Source organism: Lolium rigidum, chromosome 1 (genome assembly GCF_022539505.1).
Source record: "Lolium rigidum isolate FL_2022 chromosome 1, APGP_CSIRO_Lrig_0.1, whole genome shotgun sequence".
Taxonomy (NCBI): Eukaryota; Viridiplantae; Streptophyta; class Magnoliopsida; order Poales; family Poaceae; genus Lolium; species Lolium rigidum.
Genome location: NC_061508.1, coordinates 170,629,612 through 170,648,133, shown reverse-complemented (window position 1 = coordinate 170,648,133; position 18,522 = coordinate 170,629,612). Strand labels below are relative to the sequence as shown.

At 44.9% G+C, this 18,522-nt stretch overlaps 1 protein-coding gene and 2 non-coding genes across 5 annotated transcripts; 2 read left to right on the top strand and 1 right to left on the bottom strand.

Annotated features, from left to right (window-relative positions):
* Positions 1-848: 848 nt before the first annotated feature.
* On the top strand, positions 849-11,579 carry LOC124684922 (probable NOT transcription complex subunit VIP2). Of its 3 annotated transcripts, none has more exons than XM_047219197.1 (15): positions 849-916; positions 4,854-4,958; positions 5,417-5,522; positions 5,619-5,782; positions 5,974-6,334; positions 7,303-7,509; positions 7,588-7,689; positions 9,185-9,246; positions 9,346-9,423; positions 9,608-10,036; positions 10,181-10,233; positions 10,439-10,480; positions 11,038-11,182; positions 11,270-11,355; positions 11,448-11,579. In XM_047219197.1, the coding sequence occupies exons 2-14, from the start codon at positions 4,941-4,943 to the stop codon at positions 11,342-11,344; spliced, it is 1,842 nt and encodes a 613-aa protein (XP_047075153.1). In that variant the 5' UTR covers positions 849-916; positions 4,854-4,940; the 3' UTR covers positions 11,345-11,355; positions 11,448-11,579. The 3 variants fall into 3 exon arrangements, with proteins under 3 accessions (XP_047075153.1, XP_047075139.1, XP_047075146.1); XM_047219183.1 differs by having other exon boundaries at positions 9,185-9,270; XM_047219190.1 differs by having other exon boundaries at positions 849-921; positions 9,185-9,270.
* Positions 4,235-4,312, top strand: LOC124685549. The gene has a single exon (XR_006997533.1). It is a non-coding gene; the product is annotated as a small nucleolar RNA snoR35 (small nucleolar RNA).
* Positions 5,445-5,522, bottom strand: LOC124685550. Its single transcript, XR_006997534.1, has one exon. It is a non-coding gene; the product is annotated as a small nucleolar RNA snoR35 (small nucleolar RNA).
* Positions 11,580-18,522: the final 6,943 nt, after the last annotated feature.

Below are 18,522 nucleotides of genomic sequence, written 5' to 3'. Positions count from 1 at the left end.
AGGTACCCACGTATGTACCCTCTGCGGAGATAGCAAATACAGTCTGTACGGGTTCAAAACTTCAATGAAATTTCGACAAAATTTCTGAAAATTTGGTAATTTCAGTGGTTATCGAAATATAGTTTTACCTAATTTTTCGTACTATATTTAGGTCAAGTTCAAATTATTTTCAAATTTATCCAAGTTTTGTTTAAATTCAACAAAATTTGATAGAGACAAAATCTGAAATATTTAACAAAAAGCCTGAAACTTTTAATTTTTAAAATTTGGTGGGTTTCAGAGTTTATCTCTTTCAGAATTATCTATCACTTCTACCCATCGGCTCCACTATGATAGCCATCTTCAGGAGGCAATGTCCCAACTAATTAGCATAATCTTGACTTGTCGAGCTCCCAAGGTGTACCTGGCCGGCCTCGACAAGGACTTGGCCGACTTCTTTGTTGTCTTGGTCAATAGTCGTTCTACAACCTGTAGAAGAAGGTTGTTGAAATTTTCTCTCCCGTTGCAACGCACGGGCATATTTTCTAGTTTTCTATAAACTATTTAGCTAAGGTTTTAGGGCGTGGCCTGTTATGCAAGCTCCAGCCCAAACCAGGCCCAAAAAAACTCACATTACGATACCGTGCTCGCCAACAACAAAAAAAACAACAGACACAGGCATCCGCTCAGTTAGGGTTCGTACCCAGCCGCCACCAACCTCCGGGCCGCCTTCGCTCGATCTCCGGCGACCGGTGCCGCCGCCCTCCCCCAGCAGGCGGAACGTGATCCCGCCGCCGTGAAGACCTCACTCCCGGCGCCGATTCGTCGAACCCTGTGGCCTCTGCCCCGACCCGAGCTCCCAACCGGCCAACTCCCGAGCCGGCGAACCCCCAATACCTCCTGCGCCACCACCAGACGCGACCCACACCAGCTCAAGGTAAGGTCTGCTCCTTCCCATCCCGTATTGCTTTTATTTGTCAAGATTGGGGGTCCTCCTGCGCATGTCAAATACTAGATACTGTAGGCATGTACGCTGTTCTATTGTTCTCGATTGGTACTCCTCTGTTGGTAGATACGTCTAGGCTTGTATGTATGCCTATGTCAGATGATGATCTGCTGTCCACATATATACTACTGCCCTGTTCTGTCCAAATGCTTTTGTTAATTAGATGATGATCTACTATGTGAACTGAAAATTCTGTTTAGATGGAGACTGGGAAAGCTGTGTGGGATGCTACGGCAGCAAGATTTTTTTGTGAGTGTGCAGCCAAACAAGTTGGGCTTGGAAATAGGCCAACCAAGTTCTTGAGTGCCACAGGATTTCAAGAGGTTTGTTGACCATGTCATTAGTGAAGGCAGTAATACTACTGAAGATAGTGGGATCAAAGCCATAGGGGAGGAAGTTGCCAAGTGTGGGGCTTCCGAGATGAGTGATGAGGGCATCTCCAACCGGCCGACCCAAACGGACGCGCTGGGCCGTCCGTTTTGGGCCGTTTGCGTGGCCGTCCGGACACGCGGACAGCGCCCCGCGTCCGCGTGTCCGTTTGGGTCGCACGCGGCGCCCAACGCGACGACCCAAAGGGACGCCACGTGGTTCGTCTTCGTTGCGCGGCGCTGCGCCATGGCAGGCCTCGACGGGACAGCCATGGCGGGCGGTGGAACGCGCGGGAAAGATCCCGCGCGCACCAAGGTTCCCGCGCGCGCGAAAACACCATTGGCGCACGCTCGCGCCCAAGTTTCCCGCCAGACCGCCGGCTATAAAAGACGGCGGCGGTCTCACACAGACCGCATCTCACCTTCCTCTCCCACTCCACCTTCTCCGGCGGCCACTCCACCTTCTCCGTCGCCATGCCGCGCACCCTGCAGTCCACGTGGGCCAAGCTCTCCCTCGCCGCCCGGGCCAGGTTCCCGCGGACGGAGGAGGAGGAGCGCGCGGACTCGCGGTTGGTCGCCGACGACGAAGCGCTCCGCGTCGCTGCCGAGGAGGCGGCAAAGAAGGCAGCCGACGCCGAGATGGTGGAGGCGGCCGCGGACGGCTGGCACGAGACCGCGGACGGCTGGTACGAGGCCGCGGAGGAGGGGGCGGCCGCCGCGGAGGAGCCCGTCGACGAGGGGGACCTCGCGCTGGCGAACCCGCCATCGAGGAGCGTCTCGCCTATCTCACGCGCGTGACGAGGGAGCACGAGGCCACCTGGCGCGCCGGCCGCCGCCGATTAGGCGACCTCCTCGGCCAGAAGAACGAGCTGATCGCTATGCGAGCAGCCCGTCACCTCATCCAGATGCCCTCGCCCGAGCGGCGCGCCCGGTAGGATGCTCGCGTCGGCGGAGCGCGGCCGGCAAGAGCGCATGCGCCGGCGGCGGGAGAACCACGAGGCCCGGGCCCCGCGCGCGTCCGCTCGGAGGCACGCACCGCTGTGGAACGCGCCGCCCTGCAGGAGCTTGAGGTATGCGGGAGGCGGATGGTTCCGCCGCAGGAGGCATGCTGCTTGAGGTATGCGCGGGCGGAAAGGAGGAGGATGAAGGCCTCCGACGAAGCCGCCGCCGCCGCCGAAGCCGCCGCCGCCGCGCCACCCAGCTGGTAAGCTGGAGTCGAATCCTCACGCGTACAGGCCGCCCGCGTCGAGTGAAATCCACGGCCCCGACGGCGAGTCGGCGAGGAGACGCCGGCGAGGCCGCTGGCCCCGTACGTAGTAGGATAGAAGTAATAGTTAAAAAAAAATTGTAATGATTTCTTTCTAATGAAAACAAATATTTATGTCTATGACACGCGGGCCAGGGGCGGACAAGGGGCGGACGCGAGCGACCAGCCTTTCGCGTCCGCGGCCACGCAAACCAGGCCCAGATTTGGGCCGGGTTTGCGTCGTTCCGGACGCCGCGGCCATCCGTTTTAGGGATGGGTCCGCGCGCTGGGCCGGGTTTTTGTCCGTCTGGACCCATCCGGACGCGCGGGCGCGGGATGGGTCGGCCGGTTGGAGATGCCCTGAGTACTACATGGCTACAAATCTGGCCGGGCATAAAAGACCGAACCCAAAAAAACCGGGACCGAACCCAAAAAAACCGTAATTCGGTCTTTTGTTACAGCTCGGTCTTGGACATCAGCTGACCGAAATTTTGTTGCGCTGTTCGGAAACCGATATGACCGGAAAGACCGAGCTTCTTCCCAGGCATCAATTTATTTCCCACGCGCAGCACCACAAGCCCACAACCCTGTTCATTTTACTATTCCCCTCGAGTTCGTTTGTTTTCCCCTTGAACTAGTGACACAGGCGACGCGCCGCCGGCCCACCAACCACCCTCGCCGACCCCGCTTGTCTCTCCGACCACGGTCGCTAGCAGCTGCAAGACCCAGCTCCGCGACCGTCGCGCCCCTTCCACACCACCTCGCTTCCACCGACCCGGCCGACCCCGCTGCATCTCCTACCACGGGCGCCGTCAGCCCAATGGCAGAGTAGATGCAACGCCGCCGTCGCGCCCGTGCCCTTTCCGCACGATCTCGTCGCGTCGTCGCCCGTCGCCCGTTGCCAACCACCCGTGCATGCTGCAGCGATGCAGAGTCGAGATCCCCAGCGATACAGACTGTTGAGAATGGATAGTGACGCGCTTTCTTGCAGCTATTTTCTAGGGTGCATCTGAATCTCAAGATGCAAATTGCGGTAACCAATATGTTGATGGCTAGTTCATTATGAGCTGAACGAGGATGTAGCTGGGCTGCTCGTTTGTACATGGCTAATTGTAAATTTTGTTAATTTTGTGCTGCCACCGTATGGTGTTGTTCTATCATTCTGTGGACTTGCGTGCCAATATAATCGGAATGGCAAGTGAAATGCTGCCATTTTGTATATATAACCGTGCTGCCAAATTTCTCTATTTGGTCATGACCGAAGACCGGACCGAAAAAACCGAAGACCAAATACAGAAAGATCGAAAAGACCGAAGGCAATATGGGTAGCATTTCTAGATGACCGAAATTGACAAAGACCGAAGAGACCGGACCGAGCAAACCGAACAGACCTAACGCCCTGGGAAGCTGTCTCCATGAAATGCTCCCTCCAGTTTGCTGAACCCCAGAGGATGGTAGGCCACTCATTGCAGCATTCCTTTGAGCAAGCGACCCAGGCATATTTGGAAGATTGAAATTTCCATGAATGTCGTGCAGACCTGGAAAAGGTAGAAAATCATAAAAGATAACAGGTTTCGTCAATGGATGTTGCACTATGTCAACGCACTAACCGATCTAGGTGTATTTTAAGCTCACCAGAGTGATGGAAACCTTGAACTGATCCAGATTGGGCAGAAAAGGATGCTGCAAATGGTCGTCCTGTTGAGTCTGGAAGATTTGATGCCGTTAAGATTTGACTGCCAAGGAAAAAGTATAAGTTATCCAAACAAAGAATAAGACATACTAACATGGCAATACTAAAAGGATAACCACATTGACTTAAATAGGAACTATGGAAAAAATAAACAGTAACCAGTCAAAGTTAAATCCCACTACCTACTATAGCTCATTTAAGGGTGGCAAGGCAAAGAAAGCGAAGCATAGTGTTATCTTGAGACAATCAATGCATACATCATTCAACGACAGTTATTCAAGTGTTAACTACTGCCGCTGAATTCAGCATCCAACGACAGTTATTCAAGTGTTAACTTTGGTTTACGGCTCAGCAACCGCTCTGTTGGGAATTATGCCTGTGGAAGCCTTGCAGTACTAAACTCAAGCCTTAACAGCAGACTTTTGGAGATCCACGTGGCTTGTGTGTGGACTGCTGAAATCTGCAAATGTAGCTGAGCTGAGACTGCTATCTTATATACCATTATTTTTTTTTTGTTTTGCAATTTTACAAACTGCTAATATATATCTGTTTCCGTTTCAGACTGGCAGGTTTCACTGTGTCGAGCAGTTTTTGTGGACAATCTTCAGTCGCTCCCTAGTGCTGACTTGCTGTTTTGTTGTCATCACAATGTCAGGCTTGCTGAACGTACGTGCTTCTTGTAACTTTCTTGTAACTGGAGTACTATGCATTCACCAGCATTTTCTTATTCTATCTGTTTATTATGTTTTGAGTTTGGTAGATGATTGTTCCTGCTGTACCTACCTAGTAACTGTCTGCAGTTGGACAATGGATGGGTATTTCAGTTTTGAACACTTGATAAATATCTCCTAGTCAGTAGTCAGGAATAGTTAAGTCTGCTTTTGAGGAATCTGTTGATTGCTGTATGCATTGATTGTCTCAAGATAACACTATGCTTCTCTTTTTTTGCCTTGCCACCCTTAAATGAGCTATATTAGGTAGGTGGGATTTAACTTTGACTGGTTACTGTTTATTTTTTCCATAGTTCCTATTTAAGTCAATGTGGTTATGCTGTTCTGAATAGTATTGCCATGTTAGTATGTCTTATTCTTTGCTTGGATAACTTATACTTTTTTCCTTGGCAGTCAAATCTTAACAGTTCAGCATCAAATCTTCCGGACTCAACAGGACGACCATTTGCAGCATCCTTTTCTGGCCAATCTGGATCAGTTCAAGGTTTCCATCACTCTGGTGAGCTTAAAATACACTAGATCGGTTAGTGCGTTGACATAGTGCGACATCCATTGACGAAACCTGTTATCTTTTATGATTTTCTACCTTTTCCAGGTCTGCACAACATTCATGGAAATTTCAATCTTCCAAATATGCCTGGTTCGCTTGCTCAAAGGAATGCTGCAATGAGTGGCCTACCATCCTCTGGGGTTCAGCAAACTGGAGGGAGCATTTCAGGGAGATTTGCTTCGAACAACCTTCCAGGTGCCATGTCTCAGGTTTGAATGCCCACCTTTATGGACTATGGAGAATTGGGCATGCAGTAGTAATATTTTTGTAGTGCGAACAGCACGAACCTGCAGTTTAGTGGATTGTGCAATCTAAGTAATAATTTGTTGGTTTAATTTATAACATATACTCCTTCCATGGTTTTGCGTGGAAGACAATGACCGTTTCTATTTCTTTGCAGATTCCTCATGCACATTCAGGTGTCGGTGGTAGAGGAATGAATGTTGGTGGAGGTCAAGCATATAGTAGTGGCATGAATATTGGTGGTACCATTCAAGGCTTATCCTCAAACTTGGGCAACAGTGTCAATCGGAATTCTGTTCCTGGCATGTCCGCGTCTCCAGCTTTAGGAAACTTGGGTCCACGTATTACAAGTTCTGTGGGAAACATTGTGGGCGGGAGTAACATTGGAAGAAATATGAGCTCTGGTGGGTTGTCGGTGCCGAGTATTGCGTCACGCATGAATTTTGGTGGCAATACTGGGAGTGGAAGTCTAAATGTGCAAGGATCCAACAGGATGATGACTGGCCTTCTTCCGCAAGGTAGGTGTAGTTTATTTCACTACTGCATGGAAAAAGGTTACACATAGCCATGTCATCACGCTTAATTTGTTGCTCGAACTATTATCTTTTTATCATGTTTTAACCACTGCTACACTGATTCTCTGTTCAGCTCCTACTTACCACATTGCTTACTTCATAACATGTTTTAACCCCTGCTAAATTAAATCTTTGTTTAAAATTTTAACCACTGCTATATTAAGTCTTTGTTCAGCGTCTCTACTTACCATATCCTGGCAAAAAAGAGTTGTGCATAAAGTAAGCACTCAACATCCCTTATGATATATTGATATTTGGATTTTGTTTTTCGAAAACACAGTAGGTATTCTTAATAAATTGTGAACCATGTGGTTCTATAGAGTATACTGAAAAATTCGTTTCTGCAAGTGCAACAATGAAGCAGTGAAAAGAAAAGAAAATATAGCTTCTGAACAATCACAATCTTCCCCCGAACAATCTCCCCACAATAAACAAGTTTGAATTTGTTATTCATTTAATTCTGGAACAACTCAGGAAGCGTGTTTGTTAAAGTTTGGTTGCCATGTCTGCCATGAAAGTAAAGCCTGGTGAACACCACTACCTATCTGGAGGAATCTGCATTTTTCGCTCTGGGTACAATATATGCCAGCTTATAGAAACTACAGTTTCGACCTTAAATATTAAGTCCAACTTATCATCATAGTGCCGAGTTTCTGGTATATTGATGTTCTTCATTTTCCAGGAGTATGTTGGATACCCGAAATCACTTTGCTTAGTAATTGAAACATCACCTTTTCCTTAACGTTGTTCTGTTTTGTGATAGGTCCAACTAAAATTCATGAAAGCAATTGGGTTGTGATAAAAACTTGTTCTGTGAGATTGAATGACCAAGAACTATACAATGCGTTATTTTCTCCTATTGAAGTTACTTATTCAGCTATTGTTTTGCTTCTATTTGTTTCTGAAACCAGGATCATCTCAACTGATTAGTATGATTGGAAGTTCATATCCAACGTCTGGAGGTTCATTATCCCAGAACCAAATGCAAGGAGGTAATAATTCTCTAGGTTCTTTGGGGATGCTACATGACCATGGTGACAATGCTCCATTCGACATCAATGATTTTCCCCAGTTGACTGGCCGACCTAGTTCTGCTGGTGGGCCGCAAGGACAATATGGTAAAGCTAAATGCTGGAAAACCGTGAATATTTTCCCCAAATTCTGGAGGATGCTTTGCCAACCTCTTTAAATTGCAGGATCACTACGGAAGCAAGGAGTTGGTGTTAACACTATTGTTCAACAAAACCAGGAATTCAGTATTCAAAATGAAGATTTCCCGGCTTTGCCAGGATTTAAAGGTGGTTACAGTTGAATTATTCTAGAACCTATCCGACTCAGTGAGATTGTTCTCATTATACTTTTGTTGTATTGGTTCATGATTACTTAATTGTGTTACTTTGTGACCTTAAAGTCTTAGTATCGGCTTACATGTCTATTACTATACAGCCCTGCTAGTCCAGCATTTGAACAGCTTAGTTCCCAACAATACCACCCTGTCATAAAATCCTCTATCTTGTGTAGAGTCCATTGTTTTTTTACCTGTCTACTATGGAATGCTGTGATCTTTTCCTCAGGTTAACTAATGGTTAGTACCGTGCCACTTTTCACTAACCTAACTAGGAGATATCCCGCGTTGCAGCAGAATGTATAGCACAATTTTCTTGTAACACAATCATAGAGAGGCAAGAAGATGAGAAGGTGGCATTTTCTTGAGAGGGCCAGCGCCCAGTAGGGTAGAACCATTCAGCTGGCGTGGCCTCACGAGAATCCAGAGAAAATTATAGTAAATGCTTATAGTGGGTAGTGGCTTTATAAGATATACAGATGCTAAATCAAGGGTTCAAATATGCACGATGCATTTGTAATAATAATAACAAATTATAGTAAATGCTTAGTGGGTAGTGGCTTTATAAGATATACAGATGCCAAATCAAGGATTCAAATATGCACGATGCATTTGCAATAATAATAACAATAATAACCACTACAGTTGTAATATGATGCTCCAATTGGAATTACCGTGAATCCTACTTAGAACAATGGTGGTCCCCTAGGAAAAATGCGCCAAATATTCTTCAGATGTTATGGTCCAGGCGCAACTTGCTTACATCCCATGCCGTTCAGATGATTATAACCTGTGCCTGTATTTTGTGGCGAGGAATGGAAGCATATAATTTTTTTACATATGTGGGATAGTTTTCCTACATGAGATAGGACACAGCAAGCTACCGTGTTGACCATTAGGGATTAGAAAAATGTCAAAATTGGGCGCAACATTTATTAAGGGATTGCTGCTACAGCTACCAATTAGGCCATCCACACATATACCTCGTGTCAGCATATTGAACTTTATTTTCTTGTCCCCACTTGGTTACATCAAGATAGCTATACCGATCAATACAAATTGTCGCAATTAGGTTTTCAGCTCCAATTGTGTAAGTATCTAGTTTTTCTTTCTAAAATAGTTGTATTTGGGCTTCGGACCATCGTGCTACAAAATGTGATTTATCATTTGTTAGGTCAACTTAAGCGACGAACTCCTTTAATGGTACCACATGTTTTGCATGGTTTTAATATCTCGAAATTTTGACCTATTCTTTCCACGTCGGACATGCTCAATCATTAATGCTTCATAACGCAGGAAATAAAACAAGACCATGATAGTGGTTTCTTGAGGTTTTAAAATTCTTTCCTAAAGTACCATCTTTTGGCTGATCATTGCACTACCTTAGTACTTTCCTTTATACTCCGTTTTGCCAAGTTATACAGAATAATGATATTTTCAATTATCAGGTAGCAGTTCAGAGTATGCTATGGAGTTACATCACAAGGAACAACTTCATGAGAATGTACCTGTAATGCAAGCACAACAATATCCAGTGGGTTTACATCTCTGAATTTTGACTCTTTGTTTCTCTGAGCATTTATTTTGACATGTTTGAACACTTATACAGATGGCAAGGTCAGTTGGTTTTAATTTAGGAAGTAGCCACCCACCAAATCGTCAGCAGCATCAGCTGGGTGGTAATTCAGTAAGTTCTATCAGGAATCCCTCTAAACAACCATCAAACGTGTAACATGTGCGGATCTGCCGCAACTATCATTGTTATGTTCTTTTCGACTTTGACATGATACTGCTAAGATGCATGATTCAGGTTTACTGTTTACATTTACCCTTCTATACAAGGAAGACTAATCTTCATTATGTTCTGTCAGATTCAGAGTGCTGGACCCCAAAACATTGGACTAAGACCACTAAACTCTAGTCAAGCTTCTAGTTTGGGATCATATGAGCAACTGCTCCAGCAGTACCAGCAGCCGCAGACCCAAAGGCCTTTCAGGTTGCAGCAGATGTCTTCAGGCACCCAGTCACACAGGGATCAAAGTCTAAAGGTCATTCAGGGAGGCCAGACACCACCTGATCCATATGGCTTGTTAGGATTGTTGGGAGTTATAAGGATGCATGATGCTGACTTGACATCTCTTGCTTTAGGAATAGATTTAACAACATTGGGTTTAAATTTGAACTCAGCAGACAATCTGTACAAGACATTTGGCTCCCCATGGTCAAATGAGCCAGCAAAAGGAGATCCTGATTTTCAGAATCCAGCTTGTTACTTGGCTGAGCAACCCCCACCACTCACTGTAAGTTGCCAAAAACCATAGGCTATTTCTTCCTAATTTGATATTAGACCAATCTTCTTAAGAAAGAAACTCAAATTCTTTCGTTGGTGCAACCGGTTCATTTTTTACTATAAAATTATTGTAACAAGTTCTGTCTTGGTGCAGCCTTTGCATTTTCAGAAGTTTCAGACACTCATACTGTTCTACATATTCTATAGGTACTTCTGTTACTTGAAAATCGTACCCCATCCATCCATAAAGGGATGTCTCAACTTTGTCAAAATATGCATGTATAACACATCTAGATACATGCATATTTTGACAAAGTTGAGCCATCCTTTTATGGACAGAGGAAGTATTAGGTTTGCCCATTAGTTCCAGCAAATTTTTTAAGGTGATTATTTTGATGTCTTTGGTTTTCAGCATGCCAAAGGACGAAGCTCAGATATGTGCTGCCATCGAACTGTGAGTACATCGTTCTGCCGTTCCTTGTTCATGATCTGAGTCTTTTACCAAGAAATGTGGTCTTATCGCGGTAACATTTGATAAGGGAAGACACTGCTATGTTGTTATCAAAGTTTTAATGCTATGATCAAAGTTGTATGCTAACACATATTAACTTGTAATCTATCAGATGCCAAACCAGACACAGTAACTGTCACGGATCTACCCAAAAAAAAGAACATTTTGGATTTATTTATCTTCCTGGATGAATACTTTAACTCGGCAACATTTGATTGTATATTCATAGTCCGACTATGTACGTGAGTTTCACCCGGAATTTTTGCTAACTCTCAAAGATCCTGTTTAGCATTGCATCCTGCAAAATTCCTTCCAAGCTTTTGATCTTTACTATTGTGTGTCTTCACTTAAAAGTAAACCAATAATATATTAATCCTTGCTCACAACTAGTTACTAGTGCGACGTAGGCACGTAGCACAACTGAATGGCGCTTCAACCAGTTTGTTTTGTGGCATATACTTATTCTTAAACATTAATGCATGCATACCATTTTTCCTCAGATATAACCGTGGATGGTTTTACCATAGAGAACTGCGGCTGTGGTTCACAAGAATTCCTAACATGGAACCTCTTGTCAAGACTCCTGATTATGAACGGGGTTCTTATGGTTGCTTTGATCCACACAATTGGGAGACAGTCCGTAAGGTTTGGTCATGTAAATTTGTAGTTTGGATGTGTATCCTCTCTTATGCACTGCTGCAAAATGATAGTTGAGCACGTGGCTTGCTGCAGGATAACTTTGTTCTCCATTATGAGCTAGTAGAGAAAAAGCCAAGTCCCCCTTCTGCATACCAAATCGTTAGGTGAAAGAAATCTGGGTAAGCACTTCCTGGCAACAAGCATACCTTATTTTGTCCCCTGTGTATCGGACAATCATCTCATTGTTGTTTGCAATGCTTTTTTTTTGTAGGTACCTCCTGACTCTAGCTTTGTTGGACATGAACAAAAGCCTTCATTTGAAACATAACAAGTGTCATTGCCCAATTCGTCAAAGTACTAATTTTTCTTAGAAGTACATACACTAAACACTTTGATTTATTTATATTTTGTCATAAGTTAAAACTAAAAGTGAACTACTAGTTAGGAAGGAATGTTGCATCTGACCATTTTAGAAAAGTAATTATTATTTTTCTTGAACACAAAAACTTGACCCATGGGTAGTAGCACACTAATAAAACCGGCTGTGCATACTCCATCCTCCGTTAACAACCGAACTGTGCATAACCGAAAACCGGCTGTGCATAACCGAACTCGGTTGTTAACGGAGGATGGAGTATGCACAGCCGGTTTTATTAGTGTAGCACCATGTATCCAGGGCCTGTTTTAATGCAGAGGCAGGGCCTCGAACGCGGTTGGGCAAGCACGCGATGCACGGTGCTGTCCAACCGAGCAATGCTCGATTCTCACTAGGAAAAAAACTATTTTAATGTTGTTTCAATTTTCCATCCGACATGTTATTGAAAAGTGAAAACCTTGAGGTACATTTAATCTCTGCGACAATTATTTTGGAACGGAGGGAGTACATGTTAATTTGGTAAATCCAAATATTTCCCCCATATAGCGAGGGAAGGAATTTATGACCGCTAATCATCGCTAATTGTAGCTCATCTCGTTCAGTCTGATATATGTTGAAGATGTCATGTTCATTTGGCAAATCCAATTTTTTCCCCTTTATTTTGAGAGAATTAATTTATCACTTGTAATCATGTTTGATTGTGTTGACCTGTTTTGAGACAAAAGCGAAGTATTTTGATTGGATTGGACATTAACATCCGCTCCTACGTTTTGCTTGTACAGATGAGGGCAAATCATGTCGATATGCGGAGCGAGAGAGGATAGGAGGATGCATAAGAGAAGTTGTTGTAATTATAGCAAAACAAAGCAAAGAGAGATAGCATTATATTACCAAGATGAGACCCTGCATAGCATTGCATTTTTTTTTATTACCTTACCTGGATGTTATAGGAGGAGCAAACTACAAGTTTTGCCTTGTCAGGCAAACAACCCTCCGCTAAAACATTCGTCATTTACAAACTTTGATCTTAGGAGCAGCTGTCTGCATATTACTTTTGTACCTGGATGGATCCTTAAACCAACAAAACTCTTAACTTTGACGGTGCAAAATTAAAAATCTGTGAGCTTTCCCTTATTGGCATTGCCAGGTTGTTCAACCGTTGAGATCTGATGAAACTTTTGGATTTTTTTACAGGAGCTACCACCATTTTAACAGAAAATATGATGGATTTTCAACCACTATTTTGAACAATTCTATATGAATTCAGGATGTTTTGATTGTGTCAGATTCTTTTGTCGCTCAAAATTCGCAGGAACTTGCATATAAAGGTGAACATTTCGAATACCAGTTTATGTCACAGAAATGTGTAGATCTTTTTCAGATGCATCCATTCATTCTCTACAAGTATCCAAGAACTCTAAACATCCTAAATTCGAGCCGGAATGGCAGCAGCAACAGTGGAGTAGGCGGTGCTACCTCGATGACGGCAACTGGGCAAGCCAGCGGTGTGATCCGTTCTTCCGAATGTTTCTGCTGCTTTTAATGTCGTGTTTGAGCCATGGCAGCTTCTTCTCCATTAGGTATTAGCTCAGCCTAAGGCACAATCAACAAAAACAGTATTGCAATAATATCGTGAGAAGTCACTGTCCATAGCCGAACAACAGAGCATACCTTTTTCATGAACGAATCTCTTGGTGGTGCACGTTGGTAATCTTTGTCTTATTCAGCGTTGAGGGTCTTCATCTAAACAAATGTGTTGAGAGTCTTTAGATTGTTTCTCCTTTTGCTTTAGAGTCTGCATTTTTTTTTTGAACAAATTAGAGTCTGTATGAGATCGATCATACTTATCAAAGCGAGAAAATAGAAGCAAACGTAAGATATAAATATGGAAGATTGATGTTTACCACTTGGAGAACCATGAGGTCTTTACTCCATTCTATGAACTGACGGTGCTGAACTGGTAACTTAGGATCACCGACGGCCTTCTCGGCCTCTACTAGTAGCTGTATGTGAGTCACTTTGCAAACTCACATACCCTGTCTTGTGGCAGGAACTAGCAACAAAAGCAGGAGTCAGCTTTATGGTGGTTCCGTGATGGGAGAAAACAAAACATGAGATACGTTCATAGTGGCCTCAGTCAAGTTGTTGACTTGCACAGATCAATGCCAACACACACACCTAAAGTTACAGGCCTCCATATTTTTTTCAATGTTGGATTATTCGGGTTTAGCATATAAGAGCATCTCCCGCGTCCCCCAAACCGTCCCCCAAACCGCACCGGATCGAGCGTTTGGGGGACGTGTTTCGTTCGTGCCGCGTTTGGGGGACGTCGCTCCCCAGCCGCGTCCCCCAAACGCCGCCCCCAAACATTTAAAATAATTTTTCTGGCATTTTTATTTCAATTTCCACAAACTAATACATAATTTGGAACGTGGTTTACACGAAAACACAGTTTGGAACATGGTTTTCCACAAACTAATACATAGTTTGAACCATGGTGGACACAAATATAAAATATTGCAAAGAAACTAAACCTAACTAGGCCGTGCATCGAAGGTTTCGTGTGTTCGCTGCTAAGAAAGAACACTCGAGGGCACACCCAGATCACCTAAACCGGAAAATCCAGCGGGAGGATGGTGCCCTTGTTGGTTCTACCGATGAGGCGAACAGGCAGAAACCTCCGTGCACGTATTCGCTGCGAAGAAACAACACTCATTCGGTCGTCCTCCTCGTCGGTGCCGTCGTCGTCCCTCGTCGACGTGGTAGTCCCGGAGGCAGCGCCTCTCGTCGAAGACCTTGACTTTCATGTCCCCGTTGCCGAAGTAGGAGAACACGAGGATGAAGCCGGCTTGGAGGCTGTGGTGGCGCGCGAACTTCTCCCAGCCGATGTTGAGGTACATCTTGCCGCGCGCGTCGTAGATCGCCTTGACGATCCACCGGCGGTAGCCGCACGAATGCTCCCGCAGATGCATCGTGCGCGGGCGTACGCCGCCGACGTACTCGGCGAAGGAGTCCGGCAGCCTCCGGATGCCGCGCGGGTCGCCCTTGAGGACGTGGACGAACTCGAACAGGACGTCCGGCTCCACGTCCATCTCCGACGATGATGAAGGCGGCGGCGTGGAAGGCGACGGCGAGCGTTCAGCTACGCCGCGGCCACGACCACGACCACGACCATGGCCGCGGCCGCGAGGTCCGCCTCTACCAGACATAGCGTCGAGTCTTGTTGAGAGATGGTGGCGGCTAGGGTTTGGGAGAGAGGCGCTAGGGTTTGTGTGTGAGAGGGACGATGAGAGGCGCCCCTTTTTATAGGCCGGAGGGAGGCGGAGGAGCGGTGGCGCTCATTAATGCCGGCACGCAGAGCTAGGCGCGACGGGACGCGTCGCTGCGCCCTCTCGCGGAATCGCACCGTCGCTGCGCGCCAACAACTTCCGTCGCGAGGTAGGCGACGGTTAGGTTTAAATTAATTGTGCCGCCGACGGGTCGGCCCCGCCACTCCCCGCCTCGCTTTCGTTGTGTCCGGCGTCCCCGGTGCGTCCCCCGTGGGACGGGGACGGGCTCGGGCGCCGGACACCGAATGGGGGCGCGCCGGACGAAAAAGGGCTTTGGGGGACGCGGCTGGAACGCTTTTTTTGTCCGGCGCGCCCCAAATCGCTTTGGGGGACGGTTTGGGGGACGCGACTGGAGATGCTCTAAGGTAAATGACATGATGAAACAAAATCCAAGACATAGAGTGAGGACCCCATCTAATATGTGCATAATAATGCTAATTTAGGTCTTGCATTACATCCTCTCGTGTTGTGTCTTCTTGTCCTTCTGATGGGATGCAAGCTTGGCATTAAGCTCGTTCAAAAAAGAGGGATATGTGGTAGTTATATGCTAGCCATTAGCTAGTTCTTGTTAGAAGGGGACTCGAATACGAGATACTTTCTTAGTGTTGCCAAAGGTCAACATAGAAAGAAACTCGTTCACTCTCTTGTTCAAGATGAGGGACTGATCGAAGGTTATGAGCAATTAAAGTCCTATATTACTTCTTACTATAAAGGCCTTTTTGGTGCCCCGGAGGAATCAGATGTATCCATGGATGAATCTAGGATTGATGATATCCCTCAAGTGTCTATTGAAGAAAACGACATTCTTACCTCCCCTAATTCCGAGGACGAGATAAGAAAAGCGGTCTAGATGGAACACAACAAGGCGCCAGGGCCGGATGGTTTCCGGGCTGAGTTCTACCAGACTTTTTGGGACATCATCAAGTCTGATCTATTGGTTATGTTTGCCGAATTACATAAGGGGCAACTAGATCTGTTCCGTATCAATTTTGGTGAAATTATTCTTCTACCAAAGGTTACTGACGCGGAAAGGATCCATCAATACAGGCATATTTGCCTTCTAAATGTTTGTTTCAAAATTTTCACAAAATTTGCTACCATTCGACTTAATTCGGTGGCAGATAAAGTGGTGCGTCCTTCTCAGACTGCTTTTATGCAAGGTAGAAACATCCTAGATGAGGTGGTCACCTTACATGAGACAATTCATGAGATGCGCCGTAAAAAGTTGAATGGGGTAATACTCAAGATCGACCTTGAAAAAGCCTATGATAAAGTCAAATGGTCTTTTCTTCAACAAACCCTAAGGATGAAAGGTTTTTCTGAGGAATGACGTGCTTTTATTAATAACTTTGTTTTTGGTGGTAGCATTGCCACTAAGGTCAATGATGACATTGGTAAATACTCCCAGACCAAAAAAGGGTTGAGGCAAGGTGATCCCCTATCCCCAATGTTATTTAACATTGTGGCGGATATGCTTGGAATTATAATAGAGCGCTAAGATCGATGGTCAAATTGAAGGTGTAGTCTCCCATCTGGTTGATGGAGGCTTGTCCATACTTCAGTACGCCGATGACACAATACTTTTTATGGACCGTGACTTGGAAAAGGCACAAAACCTGAAATTAATTCTTTCAGCTTTCGAGCAGTTGTCCGGTCTTAAGATTAATTTTCATAAAAGTGAATTGTTTTGTTTCGGTGAAGCCGTCGATGAGGCCAACCTATATGCTGAATTATTTGGCTGTGGGATTGGATGTTTTCCAATTAGCTACCTGTGTATTCAGATACATTATCAGAGACTAACGTTGGCTGAATGGAAAATTGTTGAAGAAAGACTTCAAAAACGTCTTACTAGTTGAAAAGGAAAATTACTATCCCTTGGTGAAAGATTAGTTCTCATTAATTCGGTAATCACAAATATGGTACTGTATATAATTTCTTTCTTCCAGTTACCGAAAGGAGTCTTACATAAATTGGATTATTTCCAATCAAGATTCTTTTGGCAAGTGGATAGTGAGAAAAAAAAGTACCGGTTAACTAAATGGAGTGTTATATGCCGTCCGAAAGATCAAGGTGGAATTGGAGCTCACAATCTTGAAGTTAAGAACAGTGCTTTGCTTGGTAAATGGCTGGCCAGGTTGTTAACGGAGGATGGAGTATGGCAGCAACTATTGCGGAAAAAGTATGTTGGCTCAAAGGCGATCTCTCAGGTTATTTGGAAACCAGGAGATTCACATTTTTGGGTTGGCATCATGGCAACTAAGAAGCACCGTTTCCCATTTGGTTCTTTCTTCATCAAGAATGGGGCGGAGATACGGTTTTCGGAGGATCGTTAGTTGGGAACAACCACTCTTCGTGAACAGTATCCGGCTTTGTACAGTATAGTTCGTCATAAAGGGGATACCTTGTAGAAGGTCATGGAATCTTCTCTCCCCTCTATGACGTTCATGCGAGATCTTGTCGGTCCCCGACTAGCTTCTTGGAATGAACTACTTGAGCGGCTAGGTTCAATCCAGCTGGTTGAGGGGATGGATGAATTCCGTTGGAGTCTCACAAAAAATGGAATATTTTCGGTTAGCTCCATGTACAAAGCATTATGCCTCTCTTCACAACCGGTACTAAATAATAAATGCATCTGGAAGATGAAGATACCCCTAAAAACAAAAGTTTTTGCATGGTATCTTCGTAGAGGTGTGATTCTTACTAAAGATAACCTTGTAAAGCGCAACTGGCAAGGTTGTACGAAATGTGTGTTCTGTCACGAAGACGAGACAATAAAACACATTTTCTTCAATTGTCGAGTTGCTCGATCTATATGGTCAATCATTCAGATAGGTTCTACCTTATACCCTCCTCGTAGCATTGCAAACATTTTTGGCAATTGGCTAAATGGGTTGGATTCTAGGTACAAAACGATTATCAGAGTGGGAGCGATTGAATGGTCGCTTTGACTATGTAGAAATGATAAGGTTTTTAATGACAAAACTTCCTCTCTTATGCAGGTCATCTACCGGTGTACGACTTTGCTCCGTTCATGGTCGCTACTTCAGCGTTTGGCGGATCGCAACCTCTTTATGGAGGTGTCTACACGATTGGAGAACACGGTCACGGAGTTTATTTCCCAACATGGGTGGCTGCATAATCGTAGGATTGAAGCCAACGGAGCGTCATAGTAGTTGGCTTTTTATATCGTTTTATGTATCTCATGTCGATGATTTCTGGACATCTAAACGGCTGTGTGTATCCTGGTTATGCAGAAGCTGGGTGTAATAATGCTTAAAACATTTTTTGAGTAATAAAGCGCCCCTTATCGAAAAAAGCCATTAGTCACTGTTACTTTATCCGACCATTTGGAAGATGGGACTTGGATTAACTTCAAGCACACCCCTATCGACACTAGTGTTGTTCACCTAGAGCAAGAGTGGACGCCACATAGCTCACACTTATATGGTCATAAGAGCTTAGCGGGCTTCGGCCCAAACCTTTAGACTACACACATTCAGCCCTAACAAAATTTATAACCCAACAATTGATAATCTTTTTAAATATATAGCATAAAATAAGAAAAACACTACTCTCCCCGTCTCAGTTTAACATGCGCGCAGGCAGTTGAAGACAAAGTTTGACCATTAATTTAGTTAACA

Bases quoted from the DNA above. Each gene is read 5' to 3' on its own strand.
- LOC124684922 (XM_047219183.1), top strand. The intron at 5,783-5,973 runs GTTTGAATGCCC...ATTTCTTTGCAG, and splicing joins TTCCAGGTGCCATGTCTCAG to ATTCCTCATGCACATTCAGG. The intron at 7,510-7,587 runs GTAAAGCTAAAT...TTTAAATTGCAG, and splicing joins TGGGCCGCAAGGACAATATG to GATCACTACGGAAGCAAGGA.